General features: G+C 43.4%; 1 protein-coding gene across 2 annotated transcripts in view; it reads right to left on the bottom strand.

Annotated features, from left to right (window-relative positions):
• The window catches only part of invs (inversin), a 31045-nt gene extending 6007 nt beyond the window's left edge, over window positions 1-25038 (bottom strand). Inside the window, exons 1-16 of one of the 2 annotated variants that reach the window (XM_049584442.1) lie at window positions 24931-25038; window positions 24258-24364; window positions 14744-14843; window positions 12951-13117; window positions 11465-11638; window positions 10745-10912; window positions 10445-10625; window positions 8140-8249; window positions 7788-7959; window positions 6894-7049; window positions 6288-6409; window positions 4494-4601; window positions 4298-4404; window positions 3996-4205; window positions 2379-2590; window positions 433-1012 (exon numbers count right to left, since the gene is read on the bottom strand). In XM_049584442.1, the coding sequence (XP_049440399.1) occupies window positions 433-1012; window positions 2379-2590; window positions 3996-4205; window positions 4298-4404; window positions 4494-4601; window positions 6288-6409; window positions 6894-7049; window positions 7788-7959; window positions 8140-8249; window positions 10445-10625; window positions 10745-10912; window positions 11465-11638; window positions 12951-13117; window positions 14744-14843; window positions 24258-24260 (2570 nt within the window). In that variant the 5' untranslated portion in view covers window positions 24261-24364; window positions 24931-25038. The remainder of the gene's footprint in view (window positions 1-432; window positions 1013-2378; window positions 2591-3995; window positions 4206-4297; window positions 4405-4493; window positions 4602-6287; window positions 6410-6893; window positions 7050-7787; window positions 7960-8139; window positions 8250-10444; window positions 10626-10744; window positions 10913-11464; window positions 11639-12950; window positions 13118-14743; window positions 14844-24257; window positions 24365-24930) is intronic. The other variant, XM_049584443.1, reaches the window with a different exon arrangement.
• Between the last annotated feature and the right edge of the window lie 5 nt (window positions 25039-25043).

Here is a 25043-nt window from a genome sequence, read left to right as displayed (position 1 = left end):
AATAGGCAGCACATACAGAATATAATTGTGAAGCTGAATGGAAACAGAGGGCCTCCTGCGGCGGACTGGCAGCCTCTAAGAGAAACGCAGAGTGTGTAAGAGGAGGGAAAAGCAAAGAAAGGCTGCTGGTAGCTATTAGAGCAGCACGGCTGAACTTTTAGCCTCTTGTTAAACCAGTATGAAAGCTCTAGATTATAGCCCGTCTGTCCCCTGCCTCCTCATCTCACCCATCTCCCACGCTCTCCCCCCCGTTGCTCAAGTGTTGATGGCATCCAGACCGAGCACGGGGGGGAGGGTTACAGGAGGGCTGGGAACAGAGTTGGCATGTATGTGGGAGAGGGCACATGTGGGCGCCACATGGCACTGCCACTCTCCCACAGCCTGAGAGGCTTCAGCTACTGAACACCTCTTCAGGTACAAGCGTAAACTCACCTTCGCCAGGCTCGCTGGATGATGCATGCAGCATCGTTCCTCCTCCTGCGCTGCTCTTTGTTGTTCTCCCCGTGTGTGCGTGTCGAGATGGGTGCGTGTGTGGCAGACAGAGTCTTTCTCGAGGGGCTTTTGTGGTCTGAAGATGAACTGCTCCTTAATGAGGGAGTTTGGTCTTTGGTGACGGCCTTTTCTGAAGTCTGCTCCTTGTGGTTTCTGTGCTTTTGTGGAGCACAGTGGGCATCAGTCTTGCCGGGGGCTGTCTGTACTGTCATGTGAGGGTCTCTCTTTTTTTGAAGGATGCATTCTCTGCTAATAGTGTCAGTTTGGTCTGTCGCTGCGATGTTTGCAGGAATGCATGTGCTTGAGGCAGGTCGTTCCCTGACTTTGGGGATTGAGGGCGGTCTGGGTTTGAGACTGGGTGGCTGGCTGCAGCAGGCTGGAGAGAGAAGTTCCTTCAGCCTGGTGGTCTGGAGAGCAGCGGGCACAGTTTCACTTGTCACATGACTGTGGAGGCTTGAAGCATCATGAGCCTCATGTGGTTCAGCTGCCTTACTTCTTCTGGAGGATCTGCTCTTGTGGGCTGGTGAGAGAAGAAGAAAGCATACAAGATATTTTGTGCAAAATGTTTCTGCTTTTTGTGAGTTTAGTTTTGCAAATGCAGCTTGTATTTCATGGAAGTATTTAGGGACTGTTCTTTATTTATCAGAGGAGGGGGGTGGCTGAGGTCTTTTTTTACCCTTGTGCCATGAATAAGTAATTTGATTTTTAGAACGTATCCATTGATGTTTAAAAGTTAAAAGTTGAAGACAAAATCCATGGATCCATCCATCCGTTCATCCATTTTCATCCGCTTATCTGGGGCTGGGTCGCGGGGGCAGCAGGCCAAGCAAAGCCCCCCAGACGTCCCTCTCCCCAGCAACACTTTCCAGCTCCTCCTGGGGGACCCCAAGGCATTCCCAGACCAGATGAGATATGTAATCCCTCTGGCGTGTTCTGGGTCTGCCCGGGGCCTCCTATCAGTGAGACGTGCCCGAAACACCTTTAACTGGAGGCGCCCAGGAGGCATCCTGATCAGATGCCTGAACCACCTCAACTGACCCCTTTTGATGCGAAGCAGCAGCAGCCGTACTCCGAGCTCCCTCCGGATGTCTGAGCTCCTTACCCTATTTTTAAGGCTGGGCCCAAATACGCCACGGAAGAAACTCATTTCGGCCGCTTGTATCCGCAATCTCATTCTTTCGGTCACTACCCAGAGCTCATGACCATAGGTGAGGGTCGGGACGTAGATGGACCAGTAAATGGAAAGCTTTGCCTTCTGGCTCAGCTCCCTCTTCACCACGACAGTCTGGCGTGACACCCGCATCATAGTTATTGCATAGTTAGTGCAAACGGTTTATTTTTGGCCAAATTTTAAATGAGACATAGAATAAAGTGATTTTGATGAGATGTCACTATTTTAAACTCAGATTTGGTTATGTTTTTTATGAGGTAAGCCTTTGTTGCACATTATGTGTCCAAAGATTGTCGGAAATTTGAAAATCCAACAATAATTTCAGTTTTTTCAGTTTCAGATTATGATAAATGGTATAATTTTAAAGTAGATACGTTTTCTTTAGAAATCGGTGGTAAAATAAATACTAAATGCAGCCATCTCTAAGCCAATATAATGCTCAAAAATTGTTTCACATGCCTCCTCCTTTTTGCACCACCCCTTCCTCCTAGATAACAAACAGTCCCTTATCTTGGAGTTTTGAGTAATGTAATTTTTATATAACAAATATCCCACCTCATACAAATGAGCAAGACACTCATAAAAATAAAACTTCTCAGTCTAAAGTTTAACTTAGCCACTAATACTGACACCGTATTATTACTGCCAAGCCACAATCCACCAACTCAAACTGCAACTTCCATCACAGCAACTTTAATAATGTCTGCACGTGTACCTTTGAGCCTTTCTTCTTTGCTCTTAGTGCGTTCAGCTCTGGATGATTTCTTCGTTTCCACCACTGAGTCATTCATGGTTAAGTCCTCTATAATGTTTACCAAGGACAGCTTTTCCTGCTCTGCTCTCACCAAAGGGGCCCTCCGTTTCTCTGCAGTGACCACCGAGACTCGCTGCACAGCTTCTCTCCTCCGCTGTTCCTCCTCTCGTTTCCTGAACACACACAAGAAGCAGTCAGATCTATTATAAACATGGCTTAAAGTTTAGTCTGAAATGCAACACATGAACAGGAAAAGTCAAGGTGTAGTACGACGACGAGTATGAGGTCTCCAGTAGCTGTAGTTAAACGTGCTCCTCAATAACTTCAATTGATCAAGACGGTTAGCCTTTTTTGGATTCTTTGTTTACTCTGGAGGATTGCAAGAAAAACACATGTTCGCCTCATATCCTTAACATAAATTTAGCTGCATTATTTCACCCCGTAGTACAGACATATGAAAACAGACCACTTCACACAGGTAAAACTGCAGCACTCTGATGTCAAGACATTACCAAGTTCCATTTCTGTACAAAGACAGTTTTGTATTTGTCACAGCTATGACATTTCATTCTTTTACATTTAAAGTTTCCGCTGAAGTTTTTGAATGAAGCTTCGAGTGTCTGTCGTCATCACCCTTAACATTTTTGACTAAAGTGATTTATTGGATAAAATGAGTTAGACTTTTTTAATTAAATCAACTTTCCTTAATAAATACATGTAATTTAATTCGGGTACGTGCCTCCCGTTGTGTGCAGCAAACAGTTTTTTGACCGCGGAGAAAATTTTGTTTTTAAAATTCTAAACCCCAGCAAATATGGACCGGATTAGAATACTTTGTTGAGAATTTTAAACATGATTAGATCTATCTTTTTTCTCAATAAATTTTGACATTTAGGCTTTAAACGCTCTGGAGTTATTGGAAATGTTTGGATCACATGAATCGGAAACAATCCCTCTTGGCCACTACCGGAATCTAATTCTACAAATAGTATCGTACTAAGAATATTAGTGCTGTCCGATATTTATCTGCAAACGTGCAGTAAAACCAAGTTTAAATAGAATGAGGACACGTGCAAAGCGCTGCCGGCTATTCGGCACAGCATTAGTCACAGCGTGGTTCTTAATCAGGAGGAAAATCTGATAAGAAGGGAAGATTTGGGAGAAAAAACATCCCATGAAATACTCGATACAAAACTGCCTGTTTGAAATAACAACAAAAGTTGAAGTCAGTGTGCCCTCAAACGCATCGTGCAAGACAGATAAAGGTGAGACTGGTGTGCAAATGACAAAGGGAGAACAAGCCAGAAGAGAAAGACAGGGGGAAGACGTATGTGTGTGCAGGGATGACAGAGAGAAAGATAGATATGGAGAGAGTGTGACTGTTCCTATATAGGCGAGGAGAAGACAGAGACAGATAATGAAGACAGAAACAGGGGTGAGTGATGCATAAAACACAGAAGGTATCATGTGACAGAGAGAAGAATGTTTATGAGAGTCGTAGAACAATTATGAGCATCATGTAGCAATAGAAACTAAAGCTTTAGTACAAGTGTGTATATGTGTGTGCTCGTCTCTCACTTGGCTGCATCTTTGCGCAGCTGCTCATGCCTCATGAGGAGCTGCTTTCTCTCCCTGAAGGCCTTGCGGACGGTGTAGCCCTTGTAGACAGCCTGGATGGAGGCAGCGGCGATGTCCTGGATGGCTGCTATGGACAGAGCACCGTGCTCCAGCATGAACTGAGTCACCTCGCTGTGCCCCCCCAGCAGAGCGTAGTCCAGAGGGGTGTACCTGCACAACACAGACACCAAGTGTAACACAGTGTAATTCATTCATTCATTTCCAAGCCCTCTCCTCACCTCCAGTCCCCTCTCTGTCCTCACCTCTCCTCAGTGTGCTCCATGTGATTAGGAAAGGCGTTGTAGCCCAGCAGCAGTTTCACAGCGTCCAGGTAGCCGTTGTTACATGACCAGTGGAGAGCAGTTCGCCCCTGTGCACCCAACAAAAGAGCACCTATTCAAACTACATCTGTGTCCAAAAGCTCAACATAACATAGACAGACGTGTGGGTGATTTTTACCTCCTTGTCCTGTATGTTTGGATCAGCATTGTTCTCCATGAGAACAGCCATGCAGGTTATGTAGCCTCCATAAGCAGCACACTGCAGAGGAGTCCGTCCTGCCTGGTCCTGCCCAGTAGGAGCCAAATATGTAACAGTCAGGTGCTCAGGATTTATACAAACTGCTCATAAAGCAGTGCAGAGGAAGATGCATTTTCCACATTTATCCTGTGATTCATACTGGATATGTCACCTCAGCCTTCCAAGTGATTTTTGGTGCAATTAATGGGAGGCATATCTACACTCCTTCTTTGGTGGATAGAAAGCCCGCCACTGTGTGTTACTGTCGTCATTTGTGGGAGTATACAGATGGAAAAGTGCAACAGATGGATGCTGGGAACATATCATTTCTGACTAAATTGGTTTGAAATGAACTCTCAGGTTCAACAGACTGCTGTTATATCATGTTTGCTTTTGCTAAACTGGAGATCTTGTGCATTAAAGGAGGATAGTGGATAGAAAGGTAGAGCTGCGCAGCACTTCTGTATTTACTATGTAACTGTAAATAAAGAGTATTAAACAAGGGTTTAAAGATTTTGATGTACTTCATTTAAAGTCCAGATGAAACAGCATTTCGAGAGTATGTAGTTTCAGTTTCCTGACATATTTCTGAGTGAAACAGGACAGGAGGGTGGGATATAATGTTGGGAGGAATTTTATTTGATTGTTTAAAAGCAGGCGTGTCTTAACAGTGAGGCCCAAACAGTGGACACCAACTGGATATTAGATAGAGAGAGATAATCCATTGTATGTTCCATGTAATGATAGTTGCTGAAGCAGTCCACTATAAAATGCCTTGCACATAATCTGAAGCTGTCACGGATGCATGCATCCAGTTGCTAGCTAGCAAACTTAATCTTAGCTCTGTGCGGCTAAAAGTTGCACATTGATTGACGGGTAGATGCCATGACTTTCCTGGTTGGGAATTTTTTTTGACATATATCATTTAAAGGAGCAGTGTGTAAAATTCAAGGAGATTAGTGGCTTCTAGTGGCGAGGGTTGCAAACTGCAACCAGCTGAAACTTCTCCTGGTTAGAATCCTTCAGTGTTCATTGTTCAGGAGGTTTTTATCAAGAGCCAAATTATCTGCAGAGGTCTCTTCCTCTCCAAAACAAAGGCCCGGTGATTTAAACCAGTTAAAAATACAGAATAAAGCAGCTTCATGTTACAAATCAGTGTTTTTCCAACTCTGCTTGGCTCATCGGAGACAGCTTTGAGCCTAGCACCTGCTAATGTCTGCTCACCATTTCTCTGATAACTTCAAATCAACTAAAGATCAAAACGTTCAGGAGGTTTTAACCAGGAGCCGAATTATCCACAGATGTCTCCCCTCTCCAAAACCAACAGACACGGTGATGTACACTGGTAAAAACACTGAGTAAAGCAGTTTCACTTTAAAAAAAGTGTGTTTTTCTGACGCTCTTGTCGTGAAGGGGCTGCTAACTACAATGTTTGTCTGTTCTGAGCTACTGTAGAAACATGGCAGGGCAACATGGCGTTCTCCATAGATGAGGACCCACTCACTAGGTAGGTAACGAAAACACACATAATTCTTATTTCTAGGTGATACACTAAAGTACACTTATTATATTATATTCCACTTCTGCCAATACATCCCCCTACATCCTACACACTGCACCTTTAATAGGTGTATAATATGGCCAGGGATCTGATCTAAAGGGGTCAAAAATGCATTTTTCATTTCATCTTGACTTTAAGTTTCTGCATATGTTTTTTTGTGTTCTCATTCATACCTGTACATTGGGACTGATTCCATTCTCCATCAGTATCTGGCAGACCTCAGCGTTCCCTCCCAGAGCTGCCCAGTGCAGAGCTGTGTGACCGTCCACGTCTACCAGGTCCACACGTGCTGAACCTTTATTCATTACATTTACATTTCAGTCGAAGGAACACACTTTAAGTCTTATGATGTGTAACATTCCAATAATCTTAGACATCATGTGATTCAGTATCGCCTCTATGACTCTAAAATGGTATGGTAAGGATAAATACTCAGAACACAGTGGTACAGAAAATGAAACTGTGTAGTTATTGGGATGCAGGGGTAGGACAAAGTCATTTTTTTGCAAGTCCCAAGTCAAGACAGGAAAGTGCAGAGTCAAGTCCAGAGTTAAGTCCTAAGTCCTTAACTTACAGTACTTACTTTTTCATTTTTGGACTTAGATATCAGGTATTTTCAAGTCAAAAGGCTCAAGTCCAAGTGAAGTCATGAGTCACTGGTGTTCAAGACCAAGTTGAGTTGCAAGTCTCTGATTTTGCCGAGTCTACAGTCATCAAATTTGTGACTCGAGTCCACACCTCTGTTAGGATGCTCGGACATGTGCGCCAACTACACCAACCTTTGATGAGTGTGAGTATGACATCTCTGTGTCCCATCTCACAAGCCCGAAACAGCGGCGTGTGCTTCATCACATCCAGAGAGTCGACCATCGCTCCCCTCTCCAACAGCAGCTTCACTGTGCTCACATGGCCTGACAGGGAGGCTGCATGGAGCGCTGCGTGAACACCCACATAAACACAGACACATAAAGATAAAAACTTATGAGATACTGAATCTAACTGGACAGTAAACACCCTCAGGACAACTGCTCCCTCCTCATCTGCCTCTTTGTTCATTCATCCCCCTGACTGCAGCTCCTCTCTGGGCTGTGGCTAAAGCCTGGTCAATGGTGGGTTAAACAGACAGAGACATTTAATGAGGAGCAACGCACTTAAGTGTCTCGGTGGCTCCCTCCTCCTCCCCCCTCCCTCCGGCCCGCAGACAGACTAGACTAGAGTCAAGTGCATGGAAGTGATCCGGGCACCAGTCGGCTCCACTGCCCTTCACACCGTCTCATTAGCATGACTCAACCGTTACATGTTACGCATGCATAAACAATGAGCGCCTGGCTGAGCAGAGGGGCTATCGCCATGGAGATTATACGTCCAAACAGCCCCGGGGTCAGAGCGTGGCAATAAGTCATGTGTGTCTGCATATGTGGCTGTGTGTGTGTCAGAGGACAGTGCTGGCAGTTGGTCAGAGTCTATTCAGCGGGGTCACACTAATTTTGCTGACAGTATCACTTCCCTCTCTCCCTCAGTCTCGCAGCCTCTCAAGCACCTTGGGGGGAATCCCCTGTGACATCATCATGCCTGGCCTAAAACAAGCATTGGGCCACACTCTGAAATAACAAATGGAAGAATGAGGTGGCAGTGTGGGTCAAAGCGCTTGCTCTTGTTTCTCAGGTGCTCACCGGTGCCGCCGTACTTGTCGGCCATGTTGATGTCAATGTGAGGGGTGAGGGCCAGCATAGTGCGGATGACATCATCACTGCCCTTGCCGGCGGCCCACATGAAGGCTGTCCTCCCCTCCAGATCGGGTTCATCCTTCACAGACGGGTGGGACAGAAACACACCCACTGTCTCCTACAGACACAGAAAGACAATTATTTTTTGTGTAGTCTAGTTTATTGGCCTTTAGAAGGACACTGAGCATACAAAGTGAGACAGCTTTATCTCATTATCTCCAACACTGTATTTGAATAAAGGTGCATGCCGCTGACTCAGCCAGTTTCCCAGCTTTGTGTACATGTGTATACAACTCACAGCATTGTTGCTCTGAGCACCGTAGTGCAGGGGTGTTGCTCCCTGGCTGTCTGAAGGAATAGTGCCTGATGTGTTTCTCTCCAACAGCAGGTGGACGATTCTGGCATGGCCTGAAATAAACATGTTTACATTAGTGGGCGGTGTGTGTGTGCCAGATAATGACAAGGATATGCTGTGAGGAGCTGCTCTGTGCAACAATGCTCTCCTACAAAGGCAACTTAGAATTTTTTTTCAGTTTACTTTAAAAAAAAAACTGTGAACAGAAAAGCAATAAAACTCCCCTTCAAGTCAACATAAGTCAACTGTCACTGTTACTAACCACTTCACGACACAAACACCAGTGTCTTTCATTCATTCGTTTCCTGCCACTGCACAATTACTCACCACTGTGTTTTTCTTTGTTGGTGCTCAAAAATGCAGGATTGTGAAAGTTTTTCAAGACATAATGGCACAAATACAGAAGGAAAAATAGCCGTTTCAAATAATGCTATTAAAAAAAAAATAACTCCCTTTCCCCGCTTTTTCACTTTCTTTGTTTTTTTAATGTACTATCATGGTTGCAAGCTGTGGTTCAGGAGGATGCGTTGGTTGTCCACTGAACAGAAGATTAGTGGTTCAATCCCCAGCTCCCCCAGTCTGCATATCAAAGTATTCTTGGGCGGGATATTGAACCCCAATTTGCTCCTGATCCATGTGTGTTTATGTGAATGCACATTTTACTGTAACTGAGTAGGAGTACAGTTGCCTCACCACCAGTGTGTGAATGTGACATGTAGTGTCGAAGCACTTTGAGTGGTCGGAAGACTAGAGAAGCACTGTGTAAGTCCATTTTCTATCATATTATGTAACATCAGGGAACCCTGAACCTACAGAAACAAGGCTGAGTCTACAGTCATGCTTAGGCACAGCAGTGTTTTGAGCTAAATGCTAATATCAGCATGCTAACATGTCCACAATTACAATGCTAGCATGTTAATATTAGGTCGGTACATGCTGTGTTACATTTACCTCGGAAGCCAGAGGTCGGAGCTCAGCATTCCAGTAAGCCATGATGTTGTTAGCAATACCAGTTTTATTAGGGTTAGCCACTGTTAGCAATACCACTTAATAATGCATTACACTGTATTTTGCACACATGAACATCGTAGATACATGTCCACAGATAGAAGTTGGACAGTGCTGTGTGTGTGACTGTTTCAGACTTGGGGTGGCAGTAGGTCAGTCCAAAGGGACTTGGCTTGAGCAAGGCATTTAACCCCCACTGACACCTCTCCATTTAATACATGTATAGGTCCTGTTTATGCATGTGTGTGTATTTCGGGTCTGTGTGTATATGACAATAGAATGAAAAAAATTGAACTTCTCCTTGGTGATTAATTAAGTATATTTTCTTCTTCTTAAGGGGGCGTGTCAGATTAAATTTCCGCCTAAGAACTCGGAAATTCTGACTTTTCATTGCAAATGAAACGTACCGTTAGTTTAGCCTGTTAGCATGCTAACATTTACTATTTTGTACTGAACACGAAGTACAGCTGAGGCTAGCAGTAGTGTCACCTAGCACAAGAGGAACAGTTACAATGGTTCATCCTCTGTGGACCATGAATGTCTGCGCATAAATTCATGGCAATTCATAAGAGCTGCAACGATAAGTGGATTAATTGATCGGCAGAATTGTTTTTGGCACTAATTTCAATAATCAAATAATCATTTTAGCAACTTTTTATGTAATAAAGCCAAATATTTTCTGCTTCTTAAATGTGAGAATTTGATGTTTTTCTTTGTCATATATGATAATAATTTGAATAGCTTTGAATTTTTGGACTGTTTGGACTGGACTGATAAAAAAAACAAAAAACATTTAAAGATGTCACCTGAGGCTCTGGGAAATTATACAGGACACGTTTCACTTTTTTCTGACAGGTTATTAACAAAATAATTAATCAATTAATCAAGAAAATAACTGGCAGATTCATCAGTAATGGAAATAATCGTTGGTTGTAGCGCTACAGTTCATCTGATGGTTTATGGGATATTTCAGTATGGACCAAAGTGGAGGACCAACAGATGCTGCCGTCCCTTGAGACATGCTGCTAGCATGGCTAAAATTAAATGAAACATTATCTTACCAAGCCGGTAATAACTAGTCCATTTTGGCTTTGCTTCAGCTGACCAGTGTAAAAATGTTTCTAATTAGAATTCTGTTTAGGGGACAGTGGTCATTGTTTCCACATGACATCCTTCATGTCAGTGTGTCGCTGTCATTCAGGCTGCAGTGGGTCACATGCTGGGATGTGTGTTCACTCACCGAGCAGAGCCGCCCAGTGCAGTGGTGTCCTGAAGAGGTTATCATAAGCTGTCACATTACAGCCCTCATAAGACGTCAGCACCTCCACCACCGCCTCGTTACCGTCAGCAACCGCAAAGTGCAGCGGCGTCCGCCCCTCGTAGTCCTGCCAGTTCAACAGGGACTCAGTGGGAGCTGCTTCCTTCTCACACACACCACAGAAAAGACACAGACATGCAGACTGACGGGTGGTGATGATGCAGGATGATGATGACAGATTCACTTGAGTGCTTGTGTGCATGTGTGAAGTGTAGTGTGTACCAGTATGCAGCGGACAGTTTGCGTAGCACTGGGTTCCTGACTGTGCGCCGCCCAGTGCAGAGGGATCTTGCCCTCGCTGTCTGGGATGCCGATGTTGGAGTCGTGCTTGATCAGGAGGCGGACGTGTTCCGGTCGGTTATAAAACGCAGACCAGTGGAGAGCAGTTTGCTGCTCAGACAGAGAGTGAGAGAAAGATGAAAAGGAAGTGCCAAAGATGATAAAAAGATGAATGGAGTTTAAAACAGAGAGGGCTGTTGTAACACCAGGTTTGAAGTTTCCATTTACGTTAAAAACAAAACAAAACAATTACTCCACTTGGACAGGAAATGTGAGGGCAACGTGCTACACAAAGCTCATATTGAAGATCCAGCAGTGGACTGAGATTGTAACCCAGATACTGCCGCCATGACGGCTACTGAGCTATTCTGAGATTTGCTGAAACCACTGTCATCTGACACGATGATGCATATTGGATTATTACAAAACTAACTATTGATGTCAGATACACATCAGCTCCAACAGACAAAGGAGGCTGTGTTCATGTGCCTCTTCATGTTTATGTGTACATGACGTCAAATTCCTGCTGCCCCTAACAAACTATCTTCAGTCAGTCAGTTATCTGTGTGCAGGTTATTGTTGAGACTGGCTGGTTTCTGACTCAAGACAAACTGTGGACAGTTGGGAGGACAAACAAACTTCTGTGTGACTGCACTGTAGTACCTTGTTCTTGTCTTGTGTGTCAACCTCTCCAGGTCCGATGTGTTTGAGGAGCAGGGCGAGGGCTTTCGGGGAGGGGTGTCGGGTGGCCAGGTGGAGCGGGGTCATCTCCTCTAAATCTTTCTGCAGCCAGTTAGCGCGCCTGGACAGCAGCAGCTTCAGGAAACGCCCATTCCCCTGCAACACACGGGCAGAATTTGCTCAGAAATCGCCAGTTCTCCTCAATATTAGTCATGAACGAGCAGCAGTCACACACACACACACACACACACACACACGCTCCCCAGGCTTTTAGCTGTGTCTGGTTCAATCCGCAGGTCATCCATCTTCGTTCCCTCCTCCTGCCTCTCTGTTCAGTGTCTGTGATGAGCTGTTAAACAGTATACAGCTGCTCTCTGCCTGTTGTCCCTTCCACATCATCATCATCATCATCATCATCCTCACTTTTGGTCTCTCATTGCCGTGCCATCCGGTAATGCATTGTGCAACACCTGTCGCCGGACTGCAGCGTGTGTGTGTCCACGTGTACACACGACTGTGTACACGTATGAATGTGTTTTGTATATTTGCCATTCTGTGACCACAACGCCACAGTCTGACAGATCTATCTTGTGTGTGAGCATGCATCTAGGGTGTGTGTGTGTGTGTGTGTGTGTGTGTGTGTGTGTGTGTCTGTTGCCGTCCTCCCTATTCTCAGTCCAATTAGATCGGTAATCCCTGGCCTCTCTTCCTGTCTCAGCCATTTATTGATCAGATGTCAAAGAGACAGGGCTTCCCATCACTAGCATCCCCCAATACACACACACACACACACACACACACACACACGCTCTCTCCAGCTATGAAACAGAGCCCAATAACCTATTACCTCCCCTCTCTCTTCAGTGATATGATGATCCTGTATCAGCTCTCTCCCATAAAAGACGCTACCGATAAATAAATGAGTTGTAAAGAGATATAATTAGTGCCACATCCCGCTGTTCCCCAGCTACATCCCTCCAGAGAGAGCCGACCACCCCGTCTCATTATTATATTGTCTCTTCTGACTGTTCCTCAGTCTAGACTGAAGGGAAAAGAACATCATGCTTCTTTCTTTCACAGTTTTCACCGTACAAAATGCTGTGAAACGAGACTTTGTTCACGCAGAATGATTCTTTATTCATACGACTCTGTTTAAATGAAACTCATAGCTACAGTGTCAGTGTGGCAGAATTATAAATTAGTTGACCCCCCCCACCCTCCCCCCACAAGCCCTAAAGCCATAACTAACATCCACTAGGGGGCACTGGCTTCCCACTGCAGCTTATGGACTGTCAAAGCGTCTCTCCTTGCTGTTAAACCCTTATAGTCTTCATATTCATTCCACCTTTACAAATTCATCTACTTCTCAATTCTTGTGATTTAACTTTAACTTTATGCCACAAAAAGAAGTTGACACGTGTGCAACATTTGCCTGTGCGTCTGTGTGTGTATTGGTGGATGCCCGTACCTTCTGTGCAGCGAGGTGCAGAGCGGTGCGCTGGCTGTGGTCCGTCTTGTTGACCGATGCTCCGGCCTTCAGCAGAATCTCTGCGCAATCCAGGCGGTCAGCCAGCACACAGTACATCAAAGGGGTCCGGCCAAACTGGTCCTCACGGTCCCGCAGCGAGGGCTCTGCTACACACACACACACACACACACACACACACACACAGAGCACATTTGATGGTTCAAGTCAGAGGGTGAGCTTTAATAGAGATCAAGATTTGGGTCAGTATGTGCTGCAGTACAATTCTGTGGCTTGTGATGGAATATGTTATAAACTGTTTTTAAAAGGCAGCTCTGTGTACTTTAAATGCAGTCTTTTTACTGCTTGTGTTTAATAGGAATCCCACTTCCACTTTTCTAAATAAGTCCTTTTATTTGGGGCAGCTGGAAGTCATAAGGAAATACTGTTAACAATGATAACCTGGAGGACCATGTCGCCTCCTTGCGAAGAGAATTTACACAGATCATTCGATGCTCTTTATGATTGGGTTGCACAATATATACATATTTTTTCATCGTCATCACCATGTCAGCACACAAGATATTGCAATATTGCAATAAGGGAGAGGATTTTTAGGTAGTAGAAAGAGAGTAACAGTAGAAAACTGCCCTTTAAAATGCAACTATCATTCTTTTTTATTGGTGTTTATCGTGCGTTTGTTCAATAAAAGAATGTTAATATTAATTTCCCCTAATTTTTAAAAATTTAACAAGCAATTTGTCGTATTTTAGCAGCATACTGAAAGCAGCAGAAAGGCAGGACTGAGCACACTTTAAAGGAAGACTTCACCCACAAAATGACCATTTGTAAATCGTATTAGTCATACTGTGTTACTTTGAATTTATAAGGAAAAGTGATTTACTGATTGACCGAGGACCACGTTTAATCACAGCAAAACTATATCAAAACATCCGTTAACAAACTCTGACACAGCTCATAGTTTTGTGCATATTGGAGTCTAGCTTTGAAGCAAGCATGGGTAAGTTTCACCTTCAGTTTTAAATAGGAAGTTTTCAGTGAAAATGAGTTTGGGAAGCACTGAGCATACGATTGGATATATGAGACTTGGATTATACTGCATAAATTGTGTGGCAGATGTTTTGATATAGTTTTGCTGTTGTTAAATGTGGTCCCTAATCAATCAGTAAATAAATATGTTGGCTGTTTTCCATGGAGGCATGCGACAAAAGAAAGGATTTCCTCACAAATGGTGATTTTGTGGGTGAAGTCTTCCTTTAAAATCTGATAATATCTGACTTAATATTGTTTTCCAATATTAAACAATGTCATTGCATATTTTCCTTTTATCCTAAAGCCCTACTACATTTTTTGCTGGATAATTTTACTCCATGTCTGAGCCGGACTCAATTATCCTCATATTCAAGATTAGATATCAACATGGCTGAATGTCCAGATAATGACAGCTCTTTCGCAGAAGGATGGACCATCCTTTTAGCAGGAGGACCTTGGTTCCAGCTTCCATGCTGACGAGCACCTGCTCTGCTGTAGTCTCTCTGTGCAAAACCCAAATCTCCTACCAGCTGCTGCAGCTGCCCCTGCACTCCCACCTTTCTACAGACGGGGCAAACGCAAAGAAATGCTTCTTATAGAAATCAATAAATTAACACATTACGACACATTAATGTAAGCTGATCCCTGTGTGTCTGTTTTGACGACTCTGTGTGCTTTCCTCATGTGATGGAGTTGATTTTAGTGAATGATAAACATATTGTGTTTAGAAGCTGGTTGCCTACCTGTGATGAGTTTAAGGAGGGCGCTCCTGTCTCCGTTGACAGCTGCAGCGTGAACCTGGGAGCCCACAGACGCAGGTCCTGGGCTGGATGTCGCTGAGGCCTGCAACACAAACATATAAAAGGTCACAACTCAACCTGCAGCAACATACACACAGCTTTTTAAAACAATGACATTAAACTGCGTCCAGACTGCTTCCTTATCATTTAGCTCTTTACAAACCACACAACTGGACATAATTGCACTTAAAGTTGTTCGTGAATACTGTAATGTTTAAATGGCTGCCACTAATAAAAAAGACTAAGCTGGGAATTTCAAAATCACTCTCAGTCTGGACAACAACCCTGAAATTAAAACATATATTTCTTAAGTCGCACATCCACAGACACCATTTAAAATCTGCCACATTCAAATTCCAGAAAGCGTGGAGTCCTTTTCTAAAAGCAATCCAGACCCTATAAAGGCTCGACTTCTACGTGCAGCTTAATCACGCTGCACATTATTCATTCACTTAGCGCAGACTCTAAGTGTGACCGTGCGCTCATATTATGTCAAGTACACTGGCAGTGACTGGGGAGGGATTATTTTGTACATTTCTATATGTTTATTATTTTCAAACTGTTCTGTTCTTCTTCTTTTTTTTCACCTTTATTTATGTTTACTCAGTCCATGTTTTTCTGGATACATCGATGCCAGCTGCTGTTGATATATACCTTTGTTTATGTCATACTCCTGCAATGACCATTCAGCACTGCACTTTTGATATACACTGAAAAAACTGCAATAAAAACGATTTTGAATTTAAAAAAAAATTGCCACATTCATTCATTTTTATTGAAATGTCATGCCATTTTTGGCCCATCCCACATGGGATTACAAGACACTTATTTTATAACCACCTTCTGGTCTTGCATGTACAAAACAGAATGTAAAGAAACACAAAAACTCCCACAAACAAATGAAAAACAAAACAAAAAGCAACATCCCAAATGAACTCCTCACAAAAGAAACTACCCATCATTCAACTTGATAAAAGCCTCTTTCTTGTCTCCCAGGCTTTCTCCAGATAACTGGCTAATTTATAGGTTTCAAATGTGAACAGACATCTCAGTCTTTATCTTTCTACTACTAAAGCATTGCACAGTTCACAATAAAACGGAGAATAGGAAGCAAAAAGCAACTCACTTACTATATGATAGAGACAGCACATTAGACAGATCACCTTTTCTTCCTCTAGATTAAACACACCGTCCTGCTTCAACAGTCAAAGGTAAAATACCAGATTTCAGCTGAGCTCAAAGAGATCTTTGCTTTTTATACAAATTATATGCAATTTAATTTTATGTATATTCACTTCTTATATCATAAAAGTACATGGTATTGTCAACCCAGGTAGTTAAAATGTAGTTTAATAGGTGAGAGTGAAAGATGAGCAAACAAAAACACATTATCTTTACACATCGATCATATCCCAGGCAGATAACAAAGACCTGAAGCTCAGTTAGTGGTCAACCACACAATAAAACACATAGTTTCCGATGTTTGCTTACAGTAGGGAGTGTGTGTGTGTGTGTGTGTGTATGTGCGCACGCTTGTATATGTGCGGTGGTGTATGTGTGTGTCTGCTCCTGCTGAGGGGGCTAAATCTCTTCCTGGCCCCACTTAACCAGAGCCCAGTGAAAGCTGGGTAATCTGCAGACAGGAAGCAGCTGGGGAGGGGGAGACCCTGTGTGAGCATGTAAGAGGGGGGTCTCTCTTCATGTCTTATTCATGTCTCATTAATACTGCAGCATGCCTTGCTCTGTGTGTGTGTGGGTGTGGGTGTGGGTGTGTGTGTGTGTGTGTGTGTGTGTGTGTGTGTATGTGTGTGGGTTTAGAGATGTGGGACAAGCCCTGCGGGGCACAACACAGAAATCAATTATTGCCCCTAAACACATAAACGCTGGAGGCACAAACTCATGCCACAGTCTGAGATTTCCCCAAAACATTTTTATTATTGGTCACACCAATGATTCACTACCACCAGTTTCACACAAGACAACTGATAAGAAGTATTGATAAGGTATAGGCAGGCTGATTACTGCGATCACAGTCCTGAAAACTTTTAAACTCTTGGCAAGAAAACTGAACCATCCAAAGGGAGGAGGGAATACGCCGGTGTCCTCCATCCTTCCCTCTCATCCCCCTCTCCCTCCGCCTGCCATCACCTCATAAAGTGTGCTCCTGTAGACACTGCGTGCAGCATGGCAATTACCCATCATGCTCGCTGCTTTCTCACGCTCTGCCAAGTAGTGGCGGAGACTTAAAACAGGTTAGTTAATACATTTATTGCGAAGTAGGTCTATGTGCACGTAAAGAAGGATGGTAGGTGCGGCACATAAAGGTGTGTGAGCCTCGGCGTGTGTGTGTTTGGCACATGACATCCCACGTCATGGGAAGTTATTTTCCGTGAGAGAGAGTTTTTACAGGGGCTTTACCGAAATCGACCACAAACATCTCTAAACATCTCTAATTTACAACGATTACTCAGTCAGTAATGCGTGTGTATGTGACTTACACACACGCAGTCTGCAAATACTAATATCTACCACATGCAGAGATGGCAGAGATGACATGGCCGCACTTTTGTGAAGAGTAATATCATGATGACAGCGTCCTCTAAACATGGATGGATTACTGACTTCAAAGAGGCTCAACACATCTACAAAGACACACAAAACAACCACAAGAAGACACAAAATGACACAAAACTACCTCAAAGACACAAAATTACTTCAGAGACACAAAACGACCAGATAAAACTGCCTCAAAGAGACAAAAAACAATTACAAAGAGGCAGAAAATGTCTACAAAGAGACACAAAACAACCACAAAGAGACACAAAACTACTTCAAAGAGACACGATTGGACCTCAAAGAGACACAATATGACTACAGAAAGACACAAAATGACCTCAAAGTGACACAAAATTACTTCAAAGAGGCTCAACACATCTACAAAGAGACACAAAACCACGGACACAAAATGACCTCAAAGTGACACAAAATTACTTCAAAGAGACGCAAAACGACCTGATAAAACTACCTCAAAGAGACACAAAACGATTACACAGAGAGTCTGTGTTCCTATGTCACAGAGAAGGTGGGACCTTTGGCATATCTTTGCCCAGGGGTTCACAGGCTCTCATAATCTGCCCATATCTCTTAAACAGATGACTGACATTCATCGTGCTTCCTGACAAGAGCTCATTTCAAACTTTCCCTTTACTTTTGTTGACTTATTTTGATCTTTCTCTGCATTTTTCAGAGTCAATATGAAAAGCCCCCGGCTGCCACAATAAAAATATGAATTGATTGATGAATAATCTTAGACGCAGGAAAAAAATAATTTGGCCAAACACTGACATGAGGGACACAAGTCGATATCTGAATCTATGTGAGGGACATTCACATTGCCAAGAGCAGGCAATTAGAGTTTCATGAGGACCTGAGTGTTTTGGAAACACCCACAGTGCATCCAAATTTGGCTAAAAAGGCTTCTGCGATGCTGCGTCTGACATCAAACAAAGGAGGGTGTAAAAACAACACCAGGTCCTGTTGAGAGGTTTGGAGTGGTCTCATTTAGCCATTCATACGCGTTCCTCAGGGAGCACTCCACTTGTTAATACGAAGACAATAACTCAGAGTAAACTATTGATCACGGGCGGAGGTCCAGACCTAGTGATTGTGCATCTGTATGAGTATCGATTCATGCTGATGCTGACATTATTTAGTCTTTATTCATATTCGGCCTCATATAACTGTGGCGAGTTTAACAAAGAATCCAGAAACTCCCGCGAAACCTTTCAGCAACACTACAGGAGTGCCATGATACACACTGCCGCCTCCTCACACACACTACACATACTGTAGCCAACACTTCAATTGATGCTATTGAGACAACCAGGCAAAGAAACCAGGGAGTCAAAGTGTGTGTGTGTGTGTGTGTGTGTGTGTGTGTGTGTGTGTGTGTGTGTGTGTGTGTGTGCGCAGTGTGTCTGTCTATTTGTTTCTCTAACTGTCTGTCACTGTGAAGGTGTCTGCTTTTGATAGAGGACATAGCTGAGGCATGCTGGGTAAGCAGTGGGGAACAGAGCCTGAGCCTGTGGCCTTTATTTCAATCCTGGAGGAAACACACACACACACACACACACACACACACACACACACACACAGGACTCACACACGTTTTATATAGTCGTATCTTTATACAGTTTATACAGTTATACCGGAGCGTGTTTAGGCTCTCAGCCGACATGTGGCTATTATGGGTGCCTATACCACTTAAATGTCTCAGTGTGTGACTGTGTGTGTGTGTGTATGTGTGTCTGTGTCTCAGACAGGAGACAGAGGCTGCAGGGATCAGTCCCTGGCTTTTGACTGACAGCTAAAGAGGTGGGAGGAAGGATAATATCGGCCCACAGGGATGCCCAATCTGCAAAGCCCTATTTCTAGGGGACTTCCTGGTTCCCTAAGGACCAATGAGCTGGCTCCCTCAGCTGGGGGCCGGGCCCTGGGGCACAGCGGGGCCAATCAGCGGGGGGCAAGAAGGCTGAGTGGCACATAGATCGGCTAATTTACATCATTACCGCAATGCATCCTGACAAATGAGCCCCCGGGGTGTGAGCCAATCACCTGGGAGAGTAATGCAATTAGGCGGGACCACAGCTGTCAATCTCACAGCCACGGGGGTCAGGTAGTGACGCCTGTGGCTAAAACACCCCTGCCTGTCGCTCACACACAAACCATCTATACATGCACACTTATATACACATATAGAGAGGGGACTGCACAAATCAGTGGTGCAGATACGAGGTGTGTGTGTGTGTGTGTGTGTGTGTGTGTGTGTGTGTGTGGAGTTGGGGACACAGTGGAGGCAGGTTCTCTATCTTTCTCCTGAGGGTGGAGAGTAGGAGGGAGTCAGAAAAGGGAGGTGGTGTGTGTGTGTGTGTGTGTGTGTGTGTGTGTGTGACCGCCCGAGGGACGCAGAGATTGACTTGTGTCCTCTGCGGACTTACACCTGAGCGCAAGTGTGTGCATATCAGCATACATCTGGGTGTGTGTTTACATTTGCCCATGTGTTTTTGGCCCACTGGGGCACCGTGTTGTTTATGCTCTGAGTCAGAGCTCTGTGTGAGAACTATGACAACAAAAGGAGGAAGAGGGCGGAACCATGGGGGAGCTAAAACTGGTGCAGAATAGCCCTGCGCTTGACTGGCATGTAAGCGAGCGCTGCTGGTAATGAGGCTTATCTTAGTCTCATTAGGTGTAGTGATATCATACCGGAGCACTCCACTGAGTCGATAGGGTTCTGCCCAGCATGTCGTTAATGTTTGCGGTGTGTGTGTGTGTGTGTACGGGCTGGTTGATGCTGCTGTGACTGGCAGACTGTCAGGCAGTGCTGGAGATTAATCAGAGGGACTAATAACACACAGGCTTTGTCTCAAAACACCTTTGCTTACCCTGTCATGGCTTTAGTACCAAACCAAAGGAAGAGATCATAAAGAAACACCCCAAAAAACAACATCTGCAACAGTGAGCTCACACAGTGCCTGTCACCTTACGTGTGTGTGTATGTGTGTGTGTGATTCAGGTGCTCGTTGAGACACTCTGAGAGTTAGGGGAGCTGTGTGTTTTGTGTCATCCCATTATATCACTAATGAGCCATGCTCAGGAGGGAGGGGGGGGACAGCAAGGCGGACAGAAAAAGACAGATGAAGAAAAAGAGTGAGATGAGGAGTGGAGAGGAGAGGAGGGAGACAGAGACCAGCTCGGGGACTTTTTTCCTCTTCTCTCCTCCATATCCTTTTCCCAACACCTCTGAGTCTAATTGAACTAAAACTGTGATCTAATTAAATGTCCAATTAAAGCGCAGAGAGCAATGTGCCCACCGGCGAATCAGAGTACAGGGACATAATCAGCTGGAAAAACAAACAAAAAAATCAATGGGAGAATGCGAAATGGAAAAAGATGGAGAAAACAGAAAAGGGAGGAGAGGGCAAGATAGGCAGAGGACAGACAGATTAAATCAGATTGCAGGGAGAGAGGTATGGGTGTGGGCTGCATGTAGTGCGATAGGACACTGTGCACTACATCTGTACAGAAACTATACATGTATGGTTACAGAGCAAAATAAATACCGTAAAACTAGTCCAAATTAAACACCCAGTCCTTTTTACTAGCCCAGTGTAGCTACACATTTTGACAGATGAAAGCCTGTCTCGATTAGACGCCTTTTCTGGTTACCAAACAGTTCTTTTTTTTAATATATAGTTTTCCAGATGTATAAAACGAGGTTTTTGGCTACCTAAAATGACGTGTCCTTCCCTCAATTACCCTGTAAGTTATTCATATTCCTTTAGGGTCCTCAGATCAAAAGACTCAAAAGGGTTTTTCATAAAAATGAATCCAAGTTGTGAGTGTTGTTTTAACAGGATAAAGTGGTGTTGTGTCGGTATGCCGGGGGCTGTAATTCTCGAGTGCCATAACGCTCTGTTGGAGCTTGATATATTATCCAAAGCCTAATTTTTAAATAAGTAATATTCATACTGGTTTAAATAAACAATTTGATTGTATGTCCTGATCTTTGCTGAGCAACAGTTTTGTGTGAAAGGAATTAAAAGCCTGTCCGTAATATAGACCTGTTGATTTCAGTGATTTAAGCAAATAATAGCCTGGGCTACTAATTGAAGTTTTACAGTACTCATATGTAGCTTCATCTGCCTTGTGGCTGATGACACCATGCTGACGTTAAAGAAGTTCAAGTTTAAAATTTTCTTGTGACATGCAATAAGAGGCCGGATTTGACAGGAGCTCTGACAGAAGACATTATTAGGCAGTGCCTTAATGTGTCAATCCTCAAAGACAAAAATGGCTATTGATAATCAATAAAGTTATTACAAGACAAGCACCAGCCTTTGGTAAAGGCTTCTCGGCCGTATAGATTAGCTTGTATTTCTTTCATTGTAAAATATGATAAGTTGATCTTCCTCAAAGGTCCAGTGTGTAAGATTTAAGGGGATATATTAGTAGAAATGGAAAATGATATAATATGTATGTTTTCTTTAGTGTATAATCACCTGAAAATAAGAACTGTTGTGTTTTTGTTTCCTTAGAATGAGCCGTTTATATCTACATAGGGAGTGGGTCCTTCTCTATAGAGATCGCCATGTTGTACCGCTCTAGATAGGGCCATTCATGTTTTACTTAGAAGCGGTGTTCGAAAAACACAGATTTTCTTGAGATCATCTTAAGATCTTTAGATCATCAAACTCTGAACTTCACCCACAAAATCACCATTTGTAAATCAGTTAGTCATGTCCTGAAATCTTGAATTCATGAAGCAAACTATTGATCCTTTTTCACTGTCACTTTTGGCTGTGCCAAGTCAAGCCATGCAGCGTTGATTTGCGTTTTCATTATCAGTTAACATGCGCTGTGCCACGCTGAGCTGTGCTAGAGATGGACCCTCTCCAGAGTAGGTCCAAAAGCTGGGCCACCTGCTCTCAAGTGGGTAGTGGTGACATCTTATTGACCGCAGCCGACCCCCGACAACTCCGCTTCTCTTTATCAAACAAGCCGTGTGTGTTGCGTGACTCTCCTCACCTCTGTCTGCAGGAGACCAGAGAGAAAGGCGTTTTTAAAAGTCTCTTTTTTAAAAGGTTTAAAGCAGGAAGCCCTGTTGTAATGGAAACGCAAATCCCTGCCGGGGTGAGCTAATGGCCCAAACCAAACCAAGCCAAGCCAGCCCATGACGGTCGAAAAGGGGTATTTGTTCTTCTTGCATGCCTCCGCCAAAAAACAGCAAATGTATTTATTTATTGATTGATTGAGGACCATGCTTAACAATAGCAAAACTGTATTAAAACAGTTTACAAACTCTCACACAATTCGTGCAGTATGATCCAAGTCTCATTTATCCAGTCATGTGCTCAGTACTTCCCAAACACATGCATTTTAGCTAGAAACCTAAATACTGGCATCTGTCTTTGAAAAGAGCATAGATGAGTTTTACTCTCAGTTCAGTTTTAAAAGGTAAGATTTTGGTGAAAATGCATGTGTTGAGGCGTCGGTGGCGTAGTGGATAGTGCCGGCGCCTCATGTACAGAGGCACTGCCTCATGTACAGAGGCACTGCCTCATGTACAGAGGCATTGCCTCGCTGCAGCGTCTGAGGCTTCGAATCCGGTTCACGGCCCTTTGCTGCATGTCAGTCCCCCCTCTCTCTGTCTCCCCATTTCACTCACTGTCCTGTCATTAAAGGCAAAAAGCCCACAAAAATAATTTAAAAAAAAAAAGAAAATGCACGTGTTGGGGAAGAACTGAGCATGATAAATCAATATGTTCGCCGTTTTCCATGGAGGCATGCGAGGAAACAAAATATAAATCCACAAATTTATGGTAACACAGCATGACTAATTTATACACAGTCATTTTGTGGGTGAGGTATTCATTTAAGTAAATCGTAACACCTGACCTAACCACCTAAAATATCAGTTAACTTGTAGAGTTGCAGTGTAGGCCTGGCCCATATATTTACGTCAGCCATCATTTATCATTATAATTGTTAATTGTGGTGTGCATGTTTGAATAAAAGTGATTACACCAGAGAAATGTGTTCCAGTTTAAACTCGCACGACTATACAGAATAATACAACTAACACAGATAACTCAACATGTGATTTTCATATTTTCATAATACTGAAGAAGATTTATAGATATTGTGATGCTTATTACTTTGTACAGCATTAACAACATAAGTAAGAGGTTTTGTCAAATATATCGATACATATCAATTCTGAATAATAAACATTTTCAATACCCATTTAACGCAGCATCAATACACCATTGCCAGCTGCACTTTCTAACACTCTGTTATTGTTAATGTTTACTACAGTCATTCTGCTGTTCCCTGCTACTAACCAAGAGAAGTCATTGTCATGTTATAGCCTTGTTATATTTAACTTTTAATAGAACATTTTCACTTGTATGGTGCTAGCAATGTCATTTTTTTAATCAAAAATAGTACTGAATATTGATATTTTACAGTATTGTATTGAAGTTAGGAACTTCAGTATCGTGACAACACTAAGAAAGACATTCTGCCACTCTTTCTCTCAATCACTGATATCCAGACAGGAGGAGAGAAAAATCTTCCTCTGACTCCATCTGTGAGTTGCTCACACACTGTGAACCCCCTATGGACAGCTTTAGCCCATCAAATATTAATGCTGGGATTCAATTCAGCATTCCACCTTAATCTCCTTAACAATTAGGCTGCTCCAGCACACACAATTAGGTTTGTTCCCACAAAGTCTCAACGGTGCTGACTCCAGAGAGCGAATTACAAGCTGGTAGTACAGGAGAGAGACCAAAGTAACCAACAGATAGACCCAATAACTACAGAAAATAAAACTCTTGTGGGATTTATAAAGCTAAATTAAATGTGGATTGCTGCTCTCTGTGTGTTGGATTCTTACCATAGCTGTGTTGAGGGGGGACTCTTCAGCAGATGTTGCTCAGTTCAGAGCATCCTTCGTGGGTGTGGAGGCACGTCCAGGTCCCCTACCTGCCCTGATCCCGGCTCCTGCAGGGGCAGAGAAAGAGGATCACTCACCTACTGAGACCAGCCCACCTGTTCACACAAATAACTGCCAGCATAACACTGCTACAGTACTGATTACAGGCAGAGGGAGGATGCCTCAGTGACATATTATTTGGGTTAACCAGTCTCTTCTAATCTGATGAGATGCATTAAACCTCTGTGTAAGTGTGTGTTTGCAGTTGAGGAGTCTGTGTTTGATTAAACAGCAGCTACACATACAATTTTGCTGGATTTATGGATAATATTTGTAGATATTTTGCAGGGCATCTAAAGGTTTTCTCACATTTTTTATACCACAAAGCAAGTTTTTGCGCAGTAGCTTACAACGCATTGCTGGATGGTGGAAAACAGGTCGAACAAAGTATTGCAAAAAATGAAGCATAATGATGCAACTCCCCCCTGCTCAGGAGAAATCAGTTATTCATAAGCGTACTAAGGAAACACAGAGAACAAATGTGTGACAGTGGGCAAATTACGTATAACTCTAATGCCATTACACTTTTAATAATGCGTCCTTTCCACTTGTCCTTCGTCGGTGTTATATTTACCGTTTGATTTCTTTTCCTCTCAGATGAAAATCTTAGAAAGTTTTCTTCCAAGTAGTCCCGTTGAATCGCCACAGTCTTGGTGACAAAACACTACAACTCCCGTTAAAGCAATA

This window comes from Epinephelus fuscoguttatus, linkage group LG8 (assembly GCF_011397635.1).
Source record: "Epinephelus fuscoguttatus linkage group LG8, E.fuscoguttatus.final_Chr_v1".
Taxonomy (NCBI): Eukaryota; Metazoa; Chordata; class Actinopteri; order Perciformes; family Serranidae; genus Epinephelus; species Epinephelus fuscoguttatus.
Note: the sequence above shows the minus strand (reverse complement) of the source record. Positions and strands in the feature narration are given on the sequence as shown.